The sequence below is a fragment of the Cyclopterus lumpus genome, chromosome 7 (genome assembly GCF_009769545.1).
Source record: "Cyclopterus lumpus isolate fCycLum1 chromosome 7, fCycLum1.pri, whole genome shotgun sequence".
NCBI lineage: Eukaryota > Metazoa > Chordata > Actinopteri > Perciformes > Cyclopteridae > Cyclopterus > Cyclopterus lumpus.
This window is the reverse complement of record NC_046972.1, coordinates 19,035,124-19,055,578: the sequence shown is the minus strand read 5'-3', so window position 1 is coordinate 19,055,578 and position 20,455 is coordinate 19,035,124. Positions and strand designations below refer to the sequence as shown.

Genomic DNA, 20,455 nt, shown 5'->3' with positions numbered 1-20,455 from the left:
TCCATTATTGTCGAATCAAAGCTACAGCACATTTCCCCGTGCTCGTCACATTTTTAAATCTGGACGTCACGCAGCCGGAGCACAAGAAGGAAGCATGTGAAGCATATTTCATTTAGAAATGAGTCACCACACAAGATCTGTCTTCTTACATAAAAGTAGAGATATAGCGCCACCTGCTGTGTGTTAGAGGAGCTTCGCAGGCTTCTACATTTTCATGGAGAAACATCAAAAGTGGGGTTTGGAACGACGCAGCTGGGAAAACATGAGGAAAAAGTCACTTGTGCCATTAAACTGTATTTAGTGTCCATAAAAGGACCTTTATTGAATGACATTTTATTGTGTGCCAGTTAATGTAGTTACATATTTTTTTTGTCATTCTTGTAGTGTTCATGTTAAATGCTCCTTTGTTGTGATGCAGGAAATGCAACATTATTGTCAGACCACAGATGCTTTTTTTGATAATGAGGAGCTGAGCGGTGCCTTCCTGTCAGGCAGACTTGACTGTATAGCACAATTTTCAAAAGCGATAAAAAGAAGAAAAAAAAAAGCTGGCCTACAGATAATGTAATCACTGAAGCACAGAGCAACGGACATGCCTACTGTTCGGTTTGTTTTAGGGCACCTTGTGTTGTATAAAAGCACAAACACTTTTTTTTTTTAAAAAGGCACATTTGCCATTTAAATTAATTAAATATAAAATACTATTTGCCATTTCAAAAGAGCAAAATGCTTTATTTCCCCCCCCAGACCAATGAGTTTGTCAGTATGCAAATATAATTCATTTCAATGTTGACTGAACAAGGCCATTTCATTGCAAATTAAGATTATTCTTCTCTCCAATTAAATCCCTGTTTTGAGTCTACAGCGACTTCAACTGTCGAAGTCAATGATGTGCTCTCCGAACTAGCCTCTGGATTATTATCCAGTAAAAGTACCTATAACGACGATAACTGCCAAGAATGTGTCATCCAGAAAACCCTGTGAACAAAGCTGATTTTTATTTGGCTTACATGCATGTTTGATATTGAGGCAGAAATGTTTTTCTAAAGACTGAAAGCCTTTAACATTCTGTATTTGTGTGTGTCTTTCTAAACTTGCTTCTAACGCTAGCATAGTTAATGAAAACATGGCGTACTTGTTCAATATTGTGATGTCCGTTTTGTGTCACCCATTTTACAGCGAAAGATTTTCTAAATAAATGCTGTGCTCATGAAACCTACAATTGCTGTTATGAAACTATTATTAATCTCAAGTTGAGAAATAATGAGTCAACATGTCCTAAACAATTCTAAACCTTTATTTTTCTAACAAGAGTGAAAAGAAACAAAGGCAACATTATAATGAAAAGTGTATACACAAACTCACGACAACTGTGCGTCTGCAATATCAATAATAATAATAATAATAATAATAATATTTGAACCCAGGAAACAAAATAAGTTGTGACAAGTTACAGTGAAGTTACCTTAATTTGCAAAGGAGAGAGAGAGAACGAGGGAGGGAGAAAAAGAAAAATTAAAAAAAAGGCATCAAGGGGAGGAAAGGGAGGAGAAAGACAAAGCCAAGAGGTACAGATATCCATTTTGGGAAAGTAGCACCAAAAACATGAATGCCTGTTTTTAACACTTCCCAAAATGTACTCAGTTTAGTCAAAATGCATGTCCCCTCAAAAACAGCATCAAACACGAGATTCAATACAACTAAAAAAATACAAGTGTAACCACGGTGCTGTTGTCCAAGATCAGCAGTCAAAACCTTCTGCTGTACCTCAGCTTCAGGATCCATGCCCAAACAGAACTGTCTAAATACATCCCATAGCTTATCCAACTTCAACCAGTGGGCTCGAGTGAAGTGAAACGGCAACAGCCGGCGCTGAGACGGGCTTCAGTTGAACTAACATGTAATACAGTTGGGATAACGTAGCATACTGACTGACCTCAGAGACAACTCTAGACCAAAGACACTCCTATTGCGTAAGTCCCACATCGGTCCGACACAGTCTTAATATGTTCACGGGAAAAATGAGTCCAGGGAAGGTGGGAAAATAAGGGTCGGGTAAGACAGCGAGCCTGAAATAAAAATCAAGACGAGTGAGATATGGCTGAAGTTTAGGGTGAGAAGGTGGAGTGTAGACGAAGAGTCATTGCTCGGTCAGTGCCTGGATGTGTGAATGAGGGACGAGGAGGGACGTAGGGCACAGGGATGGGGATGTCCTGCATCTTTCTATAACTTGTCTTCTGGCACAGAATGATCTGTCCCTTCAATTCCTCCGACTAATCCGTCTAAACAGAGATCCAGCGTTGACTATATCACAAAATCTGTCAAGAGAGAAAAACAAAAATGTTCATCTCAAGTAAAGCGTAAGCATCAAAACCACAACAGCAAAGCAAGCTAAAAAGGGGCGGTTACCTCTGGATTGGTCTGGACAGGTAACTGAGGGGAGGGGCTGAGGGGACAGGTTTTCTTCGACTCCGAGGCATCCAGTGACCGTTCTCCTGCCCCGTCCCCGATGCCTCCTCGGTGGCCCTTTCTCTTCCGTTTGGAGTCCTTGGCTCGCCCGCGGCTGGTTCGCCTCTGCTCTTCAAGCTCAATCTGAGAGGGCGAAGACACAAATGTTGGAGAGGACGCTGAAGACGTCACCAAAAATGTAACGAGGCAATAAACAGTGACCCATTTTACAGTTTCCTCCAAAAATTTAATTTAGGTGATTAACACTGAATGTAAATGGGGCTTAGCAATACGACCCAAATCTTCTCACAATATCGGTCATTTCATATGTCAATAAGATAGTATATCACGATGCAGCATGTTTTCTGGCAATTAAATGCATAATTAGCCTGTATGACATAACCATACAGTTTTGTAAACAAAATGAAAAGTACGGAATATTTTCCTCATTAACAATAACTTTTTTTAAATAAAAAGGTATGGTCTTGAGCTAGTACTCGGCTTTTGTTATAGTTTTGTTGATGGCTCTTTTTTGGGGTTGGAGTTGTTTAGATTTCAAGTTAGAGTTACACGCCTGTCCTTTTAACATCATGGCATCATGCCACCTCAAAATATATATATTTTAAAAAGGTCAAAGTTTAGTTTCCTGACCTGAATGAGTGTGCGCAGTGTTTCTCTTTGTGGAACAGAAGCAGCTTGCAGAACTCTGTGGATGATGAGTGTCTGGTCCAAGGACACCTCGAGCAGATCTCCTTCCAGCTGCAGCTCCTCCAGCTGGACTTTGGTGGCTGGTAGCAGCTCCACTACCTGACCTCTTAGCAAAGGCAGCAGGGGCAGCAGAGACCCCACGCCTGAGCAGAAGGAAAACGATGTGAGGACTGGTGTCTTATGGGAGACGTTACACAACATCTACTTTAAAATCACCATCTTACCTATAACATTGGACTTCTTGCTGATGCCATTTTCATATCCAGCCTGCGGGCAAACAAGCATTTAATCAAACGGGCAGGTTGGATACGGTACGATAAGAAAGAAGCAATTCAGTTATCATCCAACTGACAGATGTATTCTAATCAGATGCACATTTTACAGTTTATTATCAAAATAAAGAGTCAGAAGAAGGTGTTAACCTGAGTGCCGTTGCTTTCCTTGGTGTTCTTTTTAGGTGAATTCTCGTCCGTCAGATCAATGACTCCTTCCTCTACTTCCCCTCCCTCGGAGTCTGATAAAACAATCACTGAGCTCCCCTTTGTCTCCTTTTCCTTTTTCTCCGTTTCACAATGGAGAGTCTCTTTAAGTTCTTGCAGCCTCTGAAGTGCCTGCTGCAGCTCGGGGGTCTCCACTGCCTCCTTGGCTCGGCCCTGCCAGGTGATGACCCTCTCTGTGAGACACTGCAGCGCTTCTCCTTCAGGCAGACGCACCGGCAGCCTCTGAAGGGCGACGAGTAACGCCAGGATAGTCTCCAGGCGCGGGCGCCGTGACCGCTGGCATCGCGGACACAAGAAGCGCGAGTCCCAGTCCCACCAGCAGAGGGGGTTCACTGGTGGTCCGGAGGAGGGGAGCAGGGAGGGAGAAGGAACACAGCCCCCATGGAACCAGTCCTTACACAGATGACAGCGGAGTTGAGGCGCACGAGGCTGACCGGTGCACACGCAAACTGACTGAGGGGGGTTGGTACAGGTGTGGTTACCGTTCTCCTTTACAGAGTCCTCCGAGTGGCTGGATGTGTCCGTCTCCATGGCGTCCTCCCACCTCCCGTTCTCCTTGCAACTTGCAGAGTTAAGTCCAGATTTGCACATGTTCAATTTCTGCAATCTCAGCAGTGCCTCCTTTTCCTGGTGCTCCCCTTCTTTGAATGCCAACACCTGGAGACAAGGCACACGCAACAAGTTCACCTACAAAACTAGTATGCATTTAAAAAAGACTACTATGTTAGAGAGATTCAAAATAAACAATAACACGCTCAATAAACTCACAATAGCGGCAGGGTCCCTCAGGTCGTGAGCAGAGAGGCCCAGAGTGTTGGTATCAGAATCCTCTAAAGGCTCATCCAACGGCTCCATCTCACCTCTGCTCTCTCTCCTTTTTGCACACGGACATAAAACCTGCAGAGCCACACTGAAGTTTAACGCCTCGCCGTATACAGATAACGCATCTTTGTTCAACATTGACAGAACTGTAGACCATTTAAAAGAAAAAAACAGGATGCTCAAGAAACAACGGGGGGGGGGGGGGGGGGGGGGGGGAGAGAGTGTAGAGACGGCATATTATCACATCTTACTCTGAATTCAGGATTTATTTTGGCCAAACCAGAGTTGCTGATTGTTGAAGCCAGTAGTTGGGTGGAAAAGAAAAGCTTGAATTCAGAAGCTGAATGGGTTTAAATAAATCCTTCATTGATGTTTTGTTAGTTTATTAGACAAAGCAAAATGGCTGCTTGCAGGCAATGCATCCTGGTACATGTAGGCACGCACAAACGGGGATATTTATCTTTAGTGGGCTGCATTTACCATCAGCACCGATAAAAAGGTGGCGAATTCACCCTTGGAAGTAAAATTTGAATATAATGTCTCATTTCTTTGGAGTTGCTCACCTCTAGCAGACTGTGCTGACTGCTCTTCTTCAGGAAGGTCTTGGTGGCCTTGTCCCTCCAGGAATGAGCGCTGGCTACCTGCAGTTCCAGCTGTCTTAACTCCTCCATGAAGACTGGCAAGTCTCTTCCAATAGCCACCAGGCCCTCTAAGTCATCCAGGCATGGGTAATGCTCCCCATTCTGCAACAAAGAAAAGAAAGAAGAATAATGTTACAACATGAAGGTACAGCATATTTAGCCATTTTAAATTTAAGTTACAAAACACACAATTACAGGAGGCGGTAGAATCCAAATAAGGCAGATAAAGACTGTTTTGCTACCTGGATTTCCTCGAGGTCTGTTACCCAGGCGCGTGCTCGAGTGAGACAGTCCTGTAGAGCGAGAATGTTGGGCAGCTTGACTGGAATTAACTGGGCCTCATTCACTATTGCCTCCAGAGTAGAGAGAGGATGTTTTTGCCTGGAAGAACAAAACCATGACAAAGAAATGTTGACATTTTGAAACAGGATAAACTGGTTGCGAAGTGACAACAATCCCTGTGACAAATGTTTATGTTTGACTCGTTTGTCCTACCTTTGCTCGAGGCAGATCTGCGCTTTCTCCTCCCAACGCTCTGCAATTGTGAGCAGCTCCTGAAGCTCTGCCATGGCCGTCTCCACAGACACACTCTGGGGAACGCTGCAGCCGGCTTCCATCAGGTTTCTCAACACATCCAACATCACCTCCTGCCTTTCTCCGCCCTCTGTGCCGAGGGTGCGTCTCACTTCTGCGAGCCAATGGCTCTGCTCCTTTAGGCCCTGGAGTAAATTACACTCCGGCACCACAACAAGCAGCTTGGCCCCCTGCGCCAACAAAGTCTGCAGATGTTCAGGTGGCGAGGAGTCCCTCCTCCAGTCCCTGTCATTGGCCAGTAATTGAGCCTGGCTTTGAAAATCCTCCACTGTCCGCAGAATCACCTTGAAAATCAGATGGTACGGCGGTAAACCACAAATGTATTAAATTTGAGAAAATGGTAACGTATTTATACAGTACATTGTATACACTTTGGAAAGATTACATCTGTAAAAGCTAGTTTACTCAGAGGGACATCTCACCTGCACTTCCTCCAGCTGGGCCATCACACATGGCAGGTTCTGCATCGTCTCCACCAAGGATTTCAGCTCTGCCAAGGTCATCTTACTTTCACTAAAAGACAGCGATACAATACGTAAGTGCTTGTAACTGAACAGTTTGTGTGAAAGTTAAAGTAGACGTTCTATCTCACCTGGTCTTTGAGTTACTGAGGAGTTCAGTACTGGTCTGCTGGCAGCGTTCGATGTCTTTAACAACAGTGTTGAGCTTCCGCAGCAGTTCATTGTCAGGAAACTTTTTTTCCACTGCTTCCATCTTCAGCATCTTCAGGTCGTCAATTCCTGCAAGCCAATAACCATTTGGTCATCCCGTTTTGTTTAAAACATATATATATTTAAACCAAGTTTAAGACATAATGTTGATTTCCCACCGATCTTGTTTCCTTCTTCCTGCTCAAGTGCCTCTTTCACTCTGTTGGCCCAGGAATCAAAGGACTCAGACCGAACCTTTAATCGATGCAACATGGCTAACAGCTCATCGAGGGTATATCTGTATCTGAAAGTGAAGGGATAAGAAATAAGATTAGCTCAGCCAGTGGAGATACAAATCAGAACGGAAATAGCATCATGGCTCACTGCAAAACATGCTCACACACATTTCACAGCTACACAAGAAATAAATACCTGAGGTAGAGTTTTTCAGTGGGGCAGTTGCACAGATCCTGAGTGTGAGAGAGGCACACCAGTTTCTCGGGACAGTTTGAGCAGGCCAGAGCAGACAGGAAGCACGTGGTCTTACATTGGTCACACTGTCTCTCGTCGTCAGGCAGCAGCTCAAAGGCCTCACGCTCGGCTTCAGTAATGCCCTGAAGGTGCAACACACAGATTTTATGAGAAAAATCACATTTTCCGTACATCTCATTAGACAAATTAAAGCATGAAACCAACTGTAACCATTACTCACTTACACATTAAGGGAAAAAGTGGATAAATAAATAAATAGAGAAACAATCCCTGGGATCTATTTCTGTGTCTCACCCTTTCCATCAGACCCTTTCGCAACTTCCTCTCCTCCTGGACAATAATGAACATTTCTCGGTGTGTAGCGGCCGCCAGGTTGAGGTCTAGTTTCTCTGGGCTGGTAGCCATTTTACAGGTTAGCTCTTCGTGTGAGAACACACAATACCTCCTCAGACGCCGGTAGTGCTCAATACAGGAACGGCCAGCAGGCAGCTGAGAGGGAGAGCGAAGAGCGATGTTGATTACGCAGGATTGTGAACAGTGTGTAATGTCAACTTGAGACAAACGGTGTGAACAGACGTACCCAGTCGGCAGTGCAGAAGTTAACGGCTTCAGCAAAGTTATATCCCTGATTGAAGCCGCTGTGGTAGGCTCTGGGGAAGGTGATGACAAACTCGCCAGCACACTGGTTGGTACGAACAACCTGCCAATCACAAACGTTGAAGTTAATCAAAGGAAACGTTTGATCCCAACCACATTTCCGCGGTGTGCATGTGTGTTTATGTGAGACTGACCGGTACACCATGAGACATGAGGATATTGGGGTTCATGATGGTGACCAGCTGGTGCAGGAGGTCAGGTTGAAACTCAAACAGCTCTGGCGTCAGCTTCTTCATCACTTCCTCAAGTCGCTCAGCTGCCACAGAGGGAACCCCATACCACGTCTTGGGTTCACCCCTAGAGATGATAGTGAGCCACGAGACAGAGGGGGAAAAGTTAGTATTTCACTCAAATTACCGTTCCAAGAGACAATATATTGTCTACGTTAAAATGATTACGATTAAACCCACAACAATACACAAGAAGGATTCTGTACCAGTGCAGGTAGTTGATGGAGTAGCTCCAGTGATCCTCAATGTGCCAGCAGAAAGCTGAGAACACCATGCCTACATAAAGCCACGGCACCTTCATCCCAGAGATGTCTCCATTAATGTGGCACAGGAGCGACTGCTCCAGCACGGGCATCACATTCAAGTTCCAGCCACTGCGGGCGTATTCCTGACCAAACAAAGAAAAACAGTGTGCATTGAGAATAAGCAGTGGACTAGGATTATGAAAAGATTTTGAAATAACCTCAATACAGGTACCATCTAAACTACACTTTTTTTTACCTTTTTGAGAGTATTGTAAAATCCCCGAGTTGTTTTACTCCAGAACGGCTAATAAGAGACGGTTCAATCAACTCTGAGTATGTTAAATATGAGTTAAGCAATGTCAACAGGTAAAGCTCCCTTCTGCAGGTGAAACACGATCCTGCTCACGAGGAAATAAACATATTTCAAATATTGTAGGAATTATGTTCCATCAGTGCCACGAATCACATCATTAGTAATTGAGAAAACAATTCATTGCTCATATGCGTCTAAAGCTTCATACTGACTTTTACAATTTAAACTGAGATTTCACAATATTTGCAATAAACATTTTAGTGGTACTGCCCTAAAAACAACTGACAGCTGCCTTGTGTGCAGTGAGTGGTATAACAAAAAAACAAAAAAGAAGCACACATTGAGGTTTTAGTCTGAGCAAAGAGTGACATAATGCAGTGTAATTTGAATGCGAGGGCAAAAAGTAACACTTATCAAACCAGGATTTAGATTTTGACATCCAGTAAACCTTTGATAAACACATATATGAAATCGTCTGTATCTGATGAAATAAAACAATGTGTCTGGCCCCATAAGAAAGAGGAGACAGACAGAAACTCAGGGTCTGTTAAAGAAAAACTACCAGCGAGCAGGTTAGGTTCACAGTCAGTTTGGTTACTGACCCAGAATTTAAGTTACCTCTCTTTCTGGAACTGAACCAGACAGTTAGAAAACTCGCTCTTCTCTCATCTACTTTTAGAATTGAAATAAAAAGCTGTGCCGTAAACTTTCTGGTCATGCAAACCTCTTATTGTCAAGAGCGTCACTGAAATAAATCAGGATTAGTTTGTTGACTGCAATCATATCAAAACGGTTACAGTCAGAATGACACATTGACTTTCTGTAGTCATGACACTGTATTTTAAATCTACTTAAATGTATTACTTTCAACATGTAAATCTCAAGCAGGATGTTGTGGCCCTCTCTTTAACCTTATGACCCTTCAAGCTGATCTTTCACAAATAAACGACAACAACAACGTGCATACCTCTTCTTCCTTTGTGAGCTCCTTCTTGCCATTGTTCATCGGGAAACCGCTGCCAAACTCCTTTGAGTGTATGTCCGCTCCATACTCGACAACCACGTCTTCCTCGATACTACTAACCAACCTCCAGAACTCCCTCTCCACCAGCTCGGTGGGAACCATCTACACCGACAGACACAAAGGCCAGAGATTAGTCCCTCATCATCAGAGATGTGCTCCATAATGAAGAGGTGATGTATTGTGTGGCTGCGCTTACATGAACAGGCATGTTGAAGTAATCCGCTTTGAAAGCATCCGCCATTTCCCCAAAGCTCTGCAGAGTGTACTCTCGTGTCGCCTGTTCAAAGCCAAACGCTTCTGAAGGTTTCTTGCACTCCTAAAAAAAAAAGTTAGAAAGTAAGAGAATCAAAATAAAGATTAGTCTTGTGGGTTAGAAGAAACCCAACAAAACATGACATGCATGTTAGATGCGTTTACAATAAAACACATGGTTCAGTGCTTATTGCGTTTTTTTAAACTATGACAAAATATGTTCATCGTCAACCTTTTCTTCTACGACCACAAGGCGATGACGACAACGTCATTAACACCAACAGTGACGATATGGAACATGCCATTTTGTGCTCAGTCTTTCGAAGAATGATAGAATGCATTCTTAATCATTCCACCTGTGTTTTTCACAAGATAATGATAAAATCGTATGTGAAATAAGGATAACAATGTTTTAGCTAAACTAGATTCACCAAAATATTCAGTACAATATGAAGAAAAAAGGCAATTAATGTAATGACTTCTAAAACTAGACTACAACTATGAAGAACAACAATGACTAAACTATGATTACAACTAATACGAATTTTCATCTCAAGACTAAAAGTCAAAAATAGCTGGCAAAATGAACACTGATGGTGCGTTAAAAATCACACACAGCATCTTTACTTACCTCTGCCAGACATTTAGGGCAACGCCAGTTGCCTTTGGGAGGATCAGTGAGGGGGGGTAGTAGACAGTAGGTGTGGTAGTTATCGTCGCAGCCATCGCACAGCAAGAGTTTCTCGTCGTCATCTCCCCGACCACACATTCGACACACAAAAGAATCCACCTTAGAAAAAGTAACAAACTAGATTTAAGACCTGCCAATCAGTCGTGTTGCAGTTTACGTCAACAATATAATGTTACCCTATTAGATATTTGTGTGAAATTGTCATAATTAGTCCATAAACATGATTCATGAGGCGACGGTGACCTTTGACACCAAATTATATTAATTTCATCCTTGAGTGCAAGTAGGACTAAAAAAAAAGATCAGATTGTGGAGTCACAATTCTGTAAAATAAAATGGTCATGGTAGTTTAACATTCTATTTAGTTATGTTGATCTCATTCTTTGGTCTACTTACACACTGAGGGTTGCTGAGGTTGCGTCGAAGCCTCATGGTCATTTTGGTACACGGTCCATCTGTAACATCTCCCTCCTTTTTTTTACCACCCTCTACCTCTGGTTCTTCCTTCTTCACTTCCGTCTTCACTGTGATAGTCGGACGCGGCGGTTGGGGGCTAGATGTACCCCCGTCACTCTGCTTCTCTTGAGGCTCCGGTGGCTCCGCTTTGACAGAGGTATCACCGGGAGCAGGAGACACGCTGGCCTTGATGGTAACGGTTTGAGGCAGTTCATCTAAGAAATAAAAAAAAAAAAAAAAGAGAAAGAAGTGTTTTTTTTTATTTGTTTTTTTCCCCACAGTGCAGGGCTTTAAGTTGGCAGCTTGATTGTATCCAAACCAAAAACAAGCTCTCCAATGCCCACAATTTATATAACTGAGCCAATAATAGAAGATTTGTTTAAGTTGTTGCTTTAGTTGATTCAAAAATAATTGTTGTGATGCAGTGTTGCCTCCAAATGTCCTGGTTTCTCAACATTACGGTTACATGTATAGACCGTGTAGGTTTGACTGAATGTGCCTGCAAGGTGTTGAATTTAGGGTGTGCTCATGGGACTTACCTTTCTTCCTGATGCCTTTGTACCTTGCCACAAGTCCAAGTCCCATCATCTTTGGCCCTGCGCCATAGATCTGAAGCTTCTTCAGTTCTGGGTTCTTCTCTATGTCTTCCTCTGTAGGTTCGGGCTTTGGATGAAAGTACATTTTCGTTATGAAGGCATAGACGCACAACGACCACTCTCAAAAGCACACAGAACCAAGCGAGGATCTCGGCCAAACGCGGAACAAACAGCAATGCCTCCACAAGAAGGGATTATGCTCGGTTAGATATTAACATAAAGTTAGCAGAGCTCAAGGTGAAAGCTTAAACGTTAAGACTCACCACCTGAAACCAAAATCACCAGTGGTTGCAATCATATTAGTTAGATTAGGGTATTATTAAATTTTTTGTAGATTGAGTGTTATGTTCTCTGCGTATTATGACATTTTAACTCAATTTAGGCAATCATTTTCCATAAAAGCTTGAATATCTACTGTTTAATGATTTTCTTCTTTTTTTTTGCTGAAGTTGGACAAATTAACAGCTGATTCGGAGTAGCTGTAGTCTCGACATTTATTATTTATAATACCCAAAAGGCATGTAATGCTTATTTCCCATTGTGTCCTTACCTTCTACTATTGAAGGCAGATTCTGACGTTAACATTTTTAATACATTTTTTTTACTGTAAATGGCTAAAGATATTGTTTCCTTGCAGCCTTTGGATGTGTGGGGGAAATCGGGTGGAGAAACTGTCAAAAGTTTAAAGCTCCTTTAAAGAATGTCTGGGTTTTGGTTTGCAAACAGTGGTAAAACAGAATATTAATGACACTTGCTAGTTTTGTAGTGAATGTCATTTTAGACTTCCTCCCTTGTATTAAATTATTTTTGCACTCCACTTGGACTCCAGTTCCAGTGTGACATATGATTGGAAACAGCAAACACAAGTCATGTGTAATCATCAATGTAGACAGAAACACAGAAGGTCTTAACGTCACTTTCAATAATCAATCAGCAGATCAAAAAAGGTTCCAACTCTTCTTCTATCAATGTACGGTGCTTTCAAACATGCAGTCAGAATGAAACCTGTATTCCCGCAACCTATGCAAATAAATGTATTCATGTCATGACAACTCTGTTAGTGCCATTCGAGGCACAGAAACTGGAGAGATTCAATACCACAAAAGATACTGTTCAAGAATACCCAAAGAAGGATTATGAAAGACGCACGTGTGTTTTTGACTTTACCACCTGTATGAAATTGCACTCTTCATTGTAACTTTGGCAGAATTTCTGTGTAGATCTGTTTGGAATCCAAACTTTGGTGATCCAAGGACTAAATAAGTGGGATAGTGATTGGAATCACAAGACAACAAATCAGATCCGCAGGGCTCGATGCTGGAGGACAATCAAACAACCAAACCTTCAAAGACTTTGATGCTTCAGTGATTTAAGACGCCAATATTCTACTGTCCATCATCTGACTGATACCCTGCAAGTAAAACCCGATCAAATTAAACCTGCTAGGTTGTTCTAGGTGGGTGCACTCGAAGGAGAACGCATGCAGCCACACTGGTAGCTGCTGTAGTGAGAAGACCACAAGGCACAGCAGCAGGAGGCACACAGACAGACGGCGACAAAGCATTTCAATCCAAGTGCCACCACAGAGAGAGAGAGAGCACATGGGTGAAAGAGAAAGCTAGAGTGTGCATCTGCAGACCAGAAAAGTGTGTTTGACAAATGAGGATTTCTCAAAGTGTGTGCAATTTAGGATAGTTAACACATTAGGCTTTTAACAACATTGGCATATGAATCCAAATGTGCATATATTCAAGACCCAATGTTAAGGTTTGTTTTTAAATTCTGTAATATAACAATTAAAAAAAGGCTTACAAGGCAATATTGCCAAACTGCATTTCGTTGCTCTGTACTAGTACATGTGCAATGACAATAAAGTTGAATCTAATCTAATCTAATTAAATACAAACCGCAGAAATCGGCCAGGGAGAGCTTCCTCTCATTGTCTGGTCTACATCTGGGAGATAATGGTGAAGTTGCATTCCCTATTATTAAAATGCCAATTTTTTTATGGCTTTTTAAAAAAGTATGCAACAGTCATGTGGCTCTATTATGGGTTGAGAAGTGTGATTGCATGTCAATGAAAATGTTTCAGTGGTTAGTAAAAGAATAAAAATAAACCAAAATAAACCAACATGTAGACAACTTCAGAGGGGTGAGGTGGTGTAGGAAAAGAGGCATGAAGAGAGAGGGGGCGGAAGTCGAGCTCATACGCTCGAGAGGCAGTACCGCAGAGATGAGTTGAGAGCCAGTGGTGAGAGGATGGGGGGCCAGATCCTCTGGACCCTGCAAGGGGAGACAACAACAGCAACAATAAACTAAGACAAGAGGGGAAAAAAAGGAGATGAGAGCGGAAGGGAGAGAGCCTGGAAATAACAGAGCCACTCGTCGTCACTGGGACGCATTATGAGTAACTATGTGGATCTAGATACTAAATTATCTCTTATAAATTCTACATTAGGTTTCTTTTTGGTATGTATAGTATTTCTTTGGATGAGATTGCATAATTTAAAGTGCGCTTTGGTTCAGTTTGCAAACCAATACTCCAGCAAGGTGCTGCCAACTACTGACCAATTATTTATTCTAAAGGGAAAGATGTGGCAGCAAACAGAAATGTGGCTGGGAAGGCGTTTGGAAATGTAATGTTTGCTGACAAGCAGGGTCTGAAATTATTTGTTCATTTCTGACATGGATGATAAGTTTGTTTATCGTGGACGATACTTGTCGCCCAGTTCGTGGTAAATAACCAAAATATAAACGAACTGGACATTTAAAATTGGATACTTTCATAAATTAAGCTAAATGGGAATAAAATACAATCCCATTTAGAATGATAAATTATGATCAACTGTTATTAAAGAAATGATCCAACCTCAAAATACTGTCTTGTATAAGTAATGAGAACAAAAAGATAAGCAATACCAAATTTAATGAATTTTTAAAAAAAAGCCCATTACTAAGAAGTTGTTCTCTATAAACAGATTCTGCATTCATAGACAGAATCTGTAGGCTACGGGACAATGTTTTGGTTTCCTATTTGTTATGTGGGTAATATGTTCAAGCAGGCTTTGGTTGGATGGAGCAGTCCTTATGGAGAGCAAAAGAGGCTGAATACATGGGCTGAAATGCTATCTCTGAACTCCCCTGGCGAGTGTTACGTACTCAAAGTATGATGAATAGGTCATTAACAACTTGGGGGAGGGGGGGTTGGGGCAGAAGGTAAGGTTGCATGTAACAAGCATGAGAAAACAGAATGAGGGCCAGTCCAGAAGTTGAACCGTGCATTGCTTCAAAAGAATGATAGAATAATTCTAAAGTCAATAATTGTGTCTACCAATGAGATGGAAAGACGTGGGTGAACAAAGCAGGAAAAAAAAGTAATTGAACGGAGACAAAAAAAGCAGAGTTAAGCAGAGCAGCATGGCGGGATGGAGAGTAAGCAAGCAGGGATACGCTCTGAGTGCTCCGACACATCTCCCAGACACTGAAACCGATGCACAAGGGCACATTGATAAGCAGAGAAAAAGTTAATAACCATGACAGAATAGTACACTCGAGGAGATCGTCATCCAACAAATACTGGAGTAGAGTTTCTGTTTGCCTGTAATGACGGAAGCTCTGTTATTCGTTTAGCTGAACAAGACGCAGATAATAAACTACTGGACGCTTTATAAAGATAGAAAACATGATAAGAGCTGCCAGCTTTTTATGTTCGCTGTTCAATCCAGATCATAAAATAGCAAGCAAGCATACATCTATTTAGGAGGTTCAAAGTCCGGAAAAACCACCTGCAGATTTCTCTCAATTACAACACACTGTAGCTTGGCAATTAATTAGTGGAACTCCAATGCATGTTAAAATGAAACAAGTATGATATTACTAAGACAAATACAGATAATATCATTAGTGGCAAGGGCTTTGATCTGTGGTTTAAATTCTGTGGAAAACCATCACTCACTGCGTCATCATAGGTCAGAACAGCCTGAGTATGCGGTTGTTAAAAGGAATATATGAATGTACTATTAAAAGCAATAATTTACAGACCGATCCAAAAATAATCCCCCTCAATCATCATCATCATCTATGACCCACGAGACGTACGTGGCGGTGTCTGTATCCGCAGTGCCCCTGTATTTTCTCTGGTCTTCTTTTGCTTTGTTCAGGACTCTTTTAGACCCCACGCGGGGGTGTGAACCCCAACCAATAAGCAGGGTGTCCAACCCGCTCTCATTCCCAGGGTGCTCCGTCACGCCACTCAAGATCTGTGGCACTCTTAAGCGTCGGATGCAAAGTGCAGAGAACGGGTTGTTACCTAAATATACGTTATATGCGCTTCTGTGTGTATGCGTTTACCCCGTCAGTCACTCTGATGTTAGGTGCTGTATCAGACTGTGTGGAGGCACAGAGAGAACAGACAGGCCACAGCCAGAGGAAGTGTGTCATGGGCTGCATTCATTCAAAATCCAGCACCTTCCCGCAGGCTTCTGAAAGGAGGTGTGGAAATGTTTATTTGTGCTTTCGGACGTGACCTCCAAGAAACAATGAGAAAAGAATAATGTTTTATTCTTCCCATTCACAAACGCCGGTCCCCCTCTTCATTCACTCTCTAAGCACTTATGTGTCGGAAGTAATAAAGTTGAATATGCATCTCATTCGCCCAATGCTGCGCTCTCTCCCTCCGTCTCTCTCGCTCAAACTGGAGGGGCGAATTTTGAATGCCGTGTTCAAAAACAGCAACCAACAATGTAACTAGATATTATATTGTTAAATTCATTCACAGGTTAAAATGCACACTTTGTGCCACTACTTAAAACAAATTCCTCTTTGACAGATTAGTTGCACAATAACCTTAACCCATCCAATCTTTGTAGCATTGAAAAGCAGCTGTATAAAACAACATTTTTATTTATTTTTAAATGATTGAGGACTGAATGTGCATGCAGAAATGTGATCCCAAAGGTATATTTAAGTGACCAAAGTACAGTTCAGCATAAGTTTAGTGGTCATAGAGGTATGGAAATCTATTGAATGACAAGTATGCAAAGAAACTGTCACTCACATCAGGCTGGCAGCGGTTTGCTCTGCGTCCATAACTGCTTGTTTTGGATGGTTGCACAGACTGTCGCAGGGGGATGGAGTGTGGCTTGTACTCTTTATCCACTTCCTCACCATCATAGTGCTTTGGCTTGCAATGCTAGACATTAAATAAAAAGAGTTTGAATGAAAACACGTGAATATGAGTGTATGTAAATATATATACACACATATGTTGTACCGTCTTTTGATTCTGATCAAAAGAATGTGTACACTATATCAAATAGTTACTTTGCTACTCTTCAGAGACAGACTAGTTTTCAGTGTTATCTATTAACGTATCACCCCTGGTAACACAAAATGGACAGACAAGAATGTGTAGAGAGTTACCGGCAAGCTGGCACCAGAATGGAAAACTTCAAAGGGGTAGACGATCCTCTCATAGTGCGAGCGCAGCAGAGAACCAATATTCTTGCCTGGAGGGTAGCCAAGTCTCTGGGCCACACGAGCCCAGCGCCGTTCCTTACAGACCATCTCAAAACCTCCTTCATCTGTCACAATCTGGAATAGAAAAGCCAGTTTAAAAAATTTAAAAAAATCATATCTAAAAAAGAAACAAAAACAACATCTAGTTTAAAACGTACTTTTAAAGTAGAACCATTAAATGTAATATCTACCCTTGAGAGGCTGAAAAGATCAAGGATGCGCCTTTCAATATGTGGGATTTTCAAGGAGGATGCCTGGACCTCCCAAAACCTGGCGATGCGGTCCAAATAATTAAGTTTCACTCTGGTTTCCGCCTAAAATGAGATGATTGAGGGACGGACCACCATGAGTATGATGGCAAATTCCATTGACAGTTTCAATTATCCATCAACAATGTACAATATAAGGGAAAATAGATAAACTTACCTCTAACTCATTAAGCCTCTGAATGCGGGGGGTGAACCGGAAGGTATCCAGCTCCACTGAAAACGGTGGTTGCCAGTCCTATTTGGGAGCAAAGACATGCAATTTTACTTCTACGCCTATACGCTAAAACAACAACTTGTGCATGTTATGCTTCGACGGTGAGCTCTAACATTCAAGGAGTGTACAAAAAAAAATAAAAAATGAATATGGAAAATAAATTAAATAGGGTCCTTAGTTTGGGTTTAACCATGGTTTGACTTTGGCTTAAAGGCTCAAGGCTTTGCACTGCTTTCACCAGGAAGAATAACCAAGGTCACCTACTGCGGAACAATTGAAGTTCACATTATCAACAGTTAAAGGCCTTCTCCTCACCAATTAGTTCAGAACCAATGATAATTCCTAAAGATCTTAACCTGGAGCATACGAATAGAAAAACTGCACCGTCAGTAGAACTACTATGTGTATGATTATGTCCTCCAAGCCCTAAAGATGAGCAGTGATGAGGTTTTAATTTACACACCAGTAGCAGTTTTCCTCCAGTAATCTTCTTTATTCTCTACTGCAAAAACATTTAGTTTAAATGTTTTAATCTGTAAAATGTATTAATCTGGAATTATACTCATAACAATGTAATTATTTCCAAATGTCAGAAAATGACTTCCTACTATTGTTTTTATAGCTACTTTGTGTGTGAATATTTTACAAATTAAATCCTGCTCTTATTATCTTTGATAATGCCTTTCAAACATCAAACATCCACAGGAATCAGTCATTTGAGCTCATCTTACATTAAACATGCTGCTCTATTTTTGTCAGGACTAAACAACGAGTCCACGTACCTTTTACTTAGTACTTTTAAACATTGTAAACCCAGTGCATGCTACAAATGATACACATAGAACACGGTGATCATGTCATTTCTTTAACATATTCCAAGCATAAGCAAATATTTACTGCTGGAGGTCGGATTTTGCAGATTCCAGACTTCTCTGCAATTGGACGAATCTTGGCAATGTAGCCCAGGGGGTCCTGAAACTCCTCCCATGATGGCTCAAATACTGGACACTCCGGAGGCGGTACAAACTCTTCCCCTTCCATTGCCCTGATAACAAAAAAGATTGACAATACAAAACAAGTCAATGGACTATAATAGACTCACTTATGAGCAGCATCAATACAGCCTTTCAGAAAGCAGTTCATGTATGCAACTCTTGTTTTCCATTCGTGGATAATAGCCTAAAATGTTTTTCAATAAATGTAAAACAGAAAAACATTTTACAAAGAAAATGCAAAGTTAACATGTTATCTTAATTCAATAAGTAAAATGTATCAGTGTATAAGAAAACAACAATCATATCATACAGCTGCTACACAAGCCAATTGTATTTGTTTACTCATACTACTTCCTGGTCTAACATGGCATTGTACTACCGTCAGCTTTAAATACATGGCAATAACTTCCTCTGCATGCTTAGTAGTTTATAATTTCCCATAACACTGTACATAATAGCAAATAACAAGAGACCTGGATAATCCCAGGATGAGGATTTTCTTTTATCCCTGTGGTCCTTGTTAAAACCCCCTCCCCCAACACCAGACACAACAAAACAAATGCCATGCTCTGTTGAACCAACAAGGGCCAGGGTGGAAAAGGGCAACAGTTTTAAGTACTGCTTTATCAATCGCAGAACTGAGCCACAATCATTTGTTTCCTTCTCAAGTGGTACAGTTTGCACTTGAGAAATAAACATTTCTTTGAGTAATGTGTTTACACACGAGTCTTCATATACAAGTATTTTATTAAATTATTTCCTGGAGCATTACTTATTCATTATCATCAACTTGATTCTGGAATTTCAGTGACATGCGTGTCATCTATCTGATTCTTCAAAGGCCTTCGGACAAACAATGGCGTGAAGGCCATGAACCCAAAGGTATGGGGAGGCCATCACTACTCCCAAGTAGGCTGGACTGGAATAATTAATACGCTTTAAAGAGACGCATGACAATAAATAAACAACCACTGAAATGCAACAACCAAACGGAGAAATTTAAATGTCAATGTCCATCTGATTAACATTATTCAACAATACACATTTGTTAACTGGCAAATGTTAGCTAACTACTAGCTCTTAAACTTGGGAGAACTGACGTTAAAACCAACCTTAGCTTCCGGTGAAAGCCTTGACGAAACAAGGGGAAAAACGAAAATGTATCCAATTAAATGACTTGTAGTGTGTTAGCTAGGTGTCATTCATCTCTTCGGCCCACCGTGAAGTCTATTTATGGGTATTGTTCAGCTACAAGAGGCATTAACGCCACTTCCAGCTAACGTTAGCATCGAGGCCTCCACTTTTTCTCCCATCGCCTCCTCCGGGTTTCGGACACTAGCTAACTAGCATGGTTAGCTAACGTTGACTGGGAAAACTCATCAATATAAACGCAGACAAGCTAACCTGAGCTCTCTCACACACACACACACACACACACACACACACAACCAGACGTGTGCGCTTTACCCAAATAGTTAACGTTACTCACGCACATGTAACATGTTCTATGTGGAACCAGAAGTACCACATGCAGTTTATTTGTTGACCCCCTTTTTTTTTTTTTTTTTTAAACTACAATGTCTCGTTGCGTTCTCGTAACTGACCCGAAGACACCTCGATGTCCCGGGGTGTGATAGGGCCGGTGGCCGCTCTCCTTCCTCTGTTGTTGTGATGAATGCTGGTGGAGCTAACGTCGGCCAGCTGTGCTCGGGCCAGTCGGCTAGCTGACGGGAGGAAAGTTCACCGTTTTTTCCGCCTCAGTTCTCCATAACCTCCTTCCGTCAAACACACGGGTTCACAACATGGACGGCGGCAGTTCGTTTAATAGCAAGCGAGGGTCTAAACGTGATCAATTATGTCGTTATCAATCATTTCGCGACCAACATCATCACTCTCTTCAAGCCATCCTATCTTTCTTGATGAGACGCCATCTTAGTTTTTTTTCTCACGACCGAAGCACAACCTCGAATCTTCACATCACGTACCTCACGTTTACTCCCTGAAAGTAGTGCCCACGTACGCCAATGCGAGCCAATGTAGAACTGTGATCGTCGTTAAGTCGTTGCGTAAGTATACTTGACTGTGCCACCACGCGAGCATACTCTCGTTACAAATAAAACATGCAAATTAAATAATTTTTT

At 41.7% G+C, this 20,455-nt stretch overlaps 1 protein-coding gene across 4 annotated transcripts; it reads right to left on the bottom strand.

The window, feature by feature from the left end:
• Nucleotides 1-1,276: 1,276 nt before the first annotated feature.
• kdm5c (lysine (K)-specific demethylase 5C) lies at nt 1,277-20,407 on the bottom strand. Of its 4 annotated transcripts, none has more exons than XM_034536254.1 (29): nt 20,300-20,407; nt 18,217-18,364; nt 17,263-17,340; nt 17,028-17,150; nt 16,741-16,911; nt 16,376-16,510; nt 13,546-13,602; nt 11,263-11,386; nt 10,664-10,938; nt 10,208-10,366; nt 9,521-9,640; nt 9,268-9,426; nt 7,949-8,130; nt 7,647-7,809; nt 7,436-7,555; nt 7,150-7,344; nt 6,796-6,977; nt 6,543-6,667; nt 6,306-6,453; nt 6,136-6,226; nt 5,615-5,997; nt 5,362-5,500; nt 5,042-5,221; nt 4,425-4,553; nt 3,579-4,313; nt 3,381-3,423; nt 3,100-3,299; nt 2,410-2,592; nt 1,277-2,318 (listed from the first exon to the last, which is right to left on the bottom strand). In XM_034536254.1, exons 2-29 carry the CDS (start codon nt 18,358-18,360, stop codon nt 2,310-2,312), a joined length of 4,752 nt encoding a protein of 1,583 aa, XP_034392145.1. In that variant the 5' UTR covers nt 18,361-18,364; nt 20,300-20,407; the 3' UTR covers nt 1,277-2,309. The 4 variants fall into 4 exon arrangements, with proteins under 4 accessions (XP_034392145.1, XP_034392143.1, XP_034392144.1 ...); XM_034536252.1 differs by lacking the exon at nt 20,300-20,407 and adding an exon at nt 19,919-20,291; XM_034536253.1 differs by lacking the exon at nt 20,300-20,407 and adding an exon at nt 19,427-19,696.
• Between the last annotated feature and the right edge of the window lie 48 nt (nt 20,408-20,455).

Bases quoted from the DNA above. Each gene is read 5' to 3' on its own strand.
- kdm5c (XM_034536254.1), bottom strand. From the start codon at position 18,360: ATGGAAGGGGAAGAGTTTGTACCGCCTCCGGAGTGTCCAGTATTTGAG. The intron at 10,367-10,663 runs GTAAGTAGACCA...ACTTTTTCTAAG, and splicing joins ACCTCAGCAACCCTCAGTGT to GTGGATTCTTTTGTGTGTCG. The intron at 3,424-3,578 runs GTTAACACCTTC...GTTTGCCCGCAG, and splicing joins AGGAAAGCAACGGCACTCAG to GCTGGATATGAAAATGGCAT.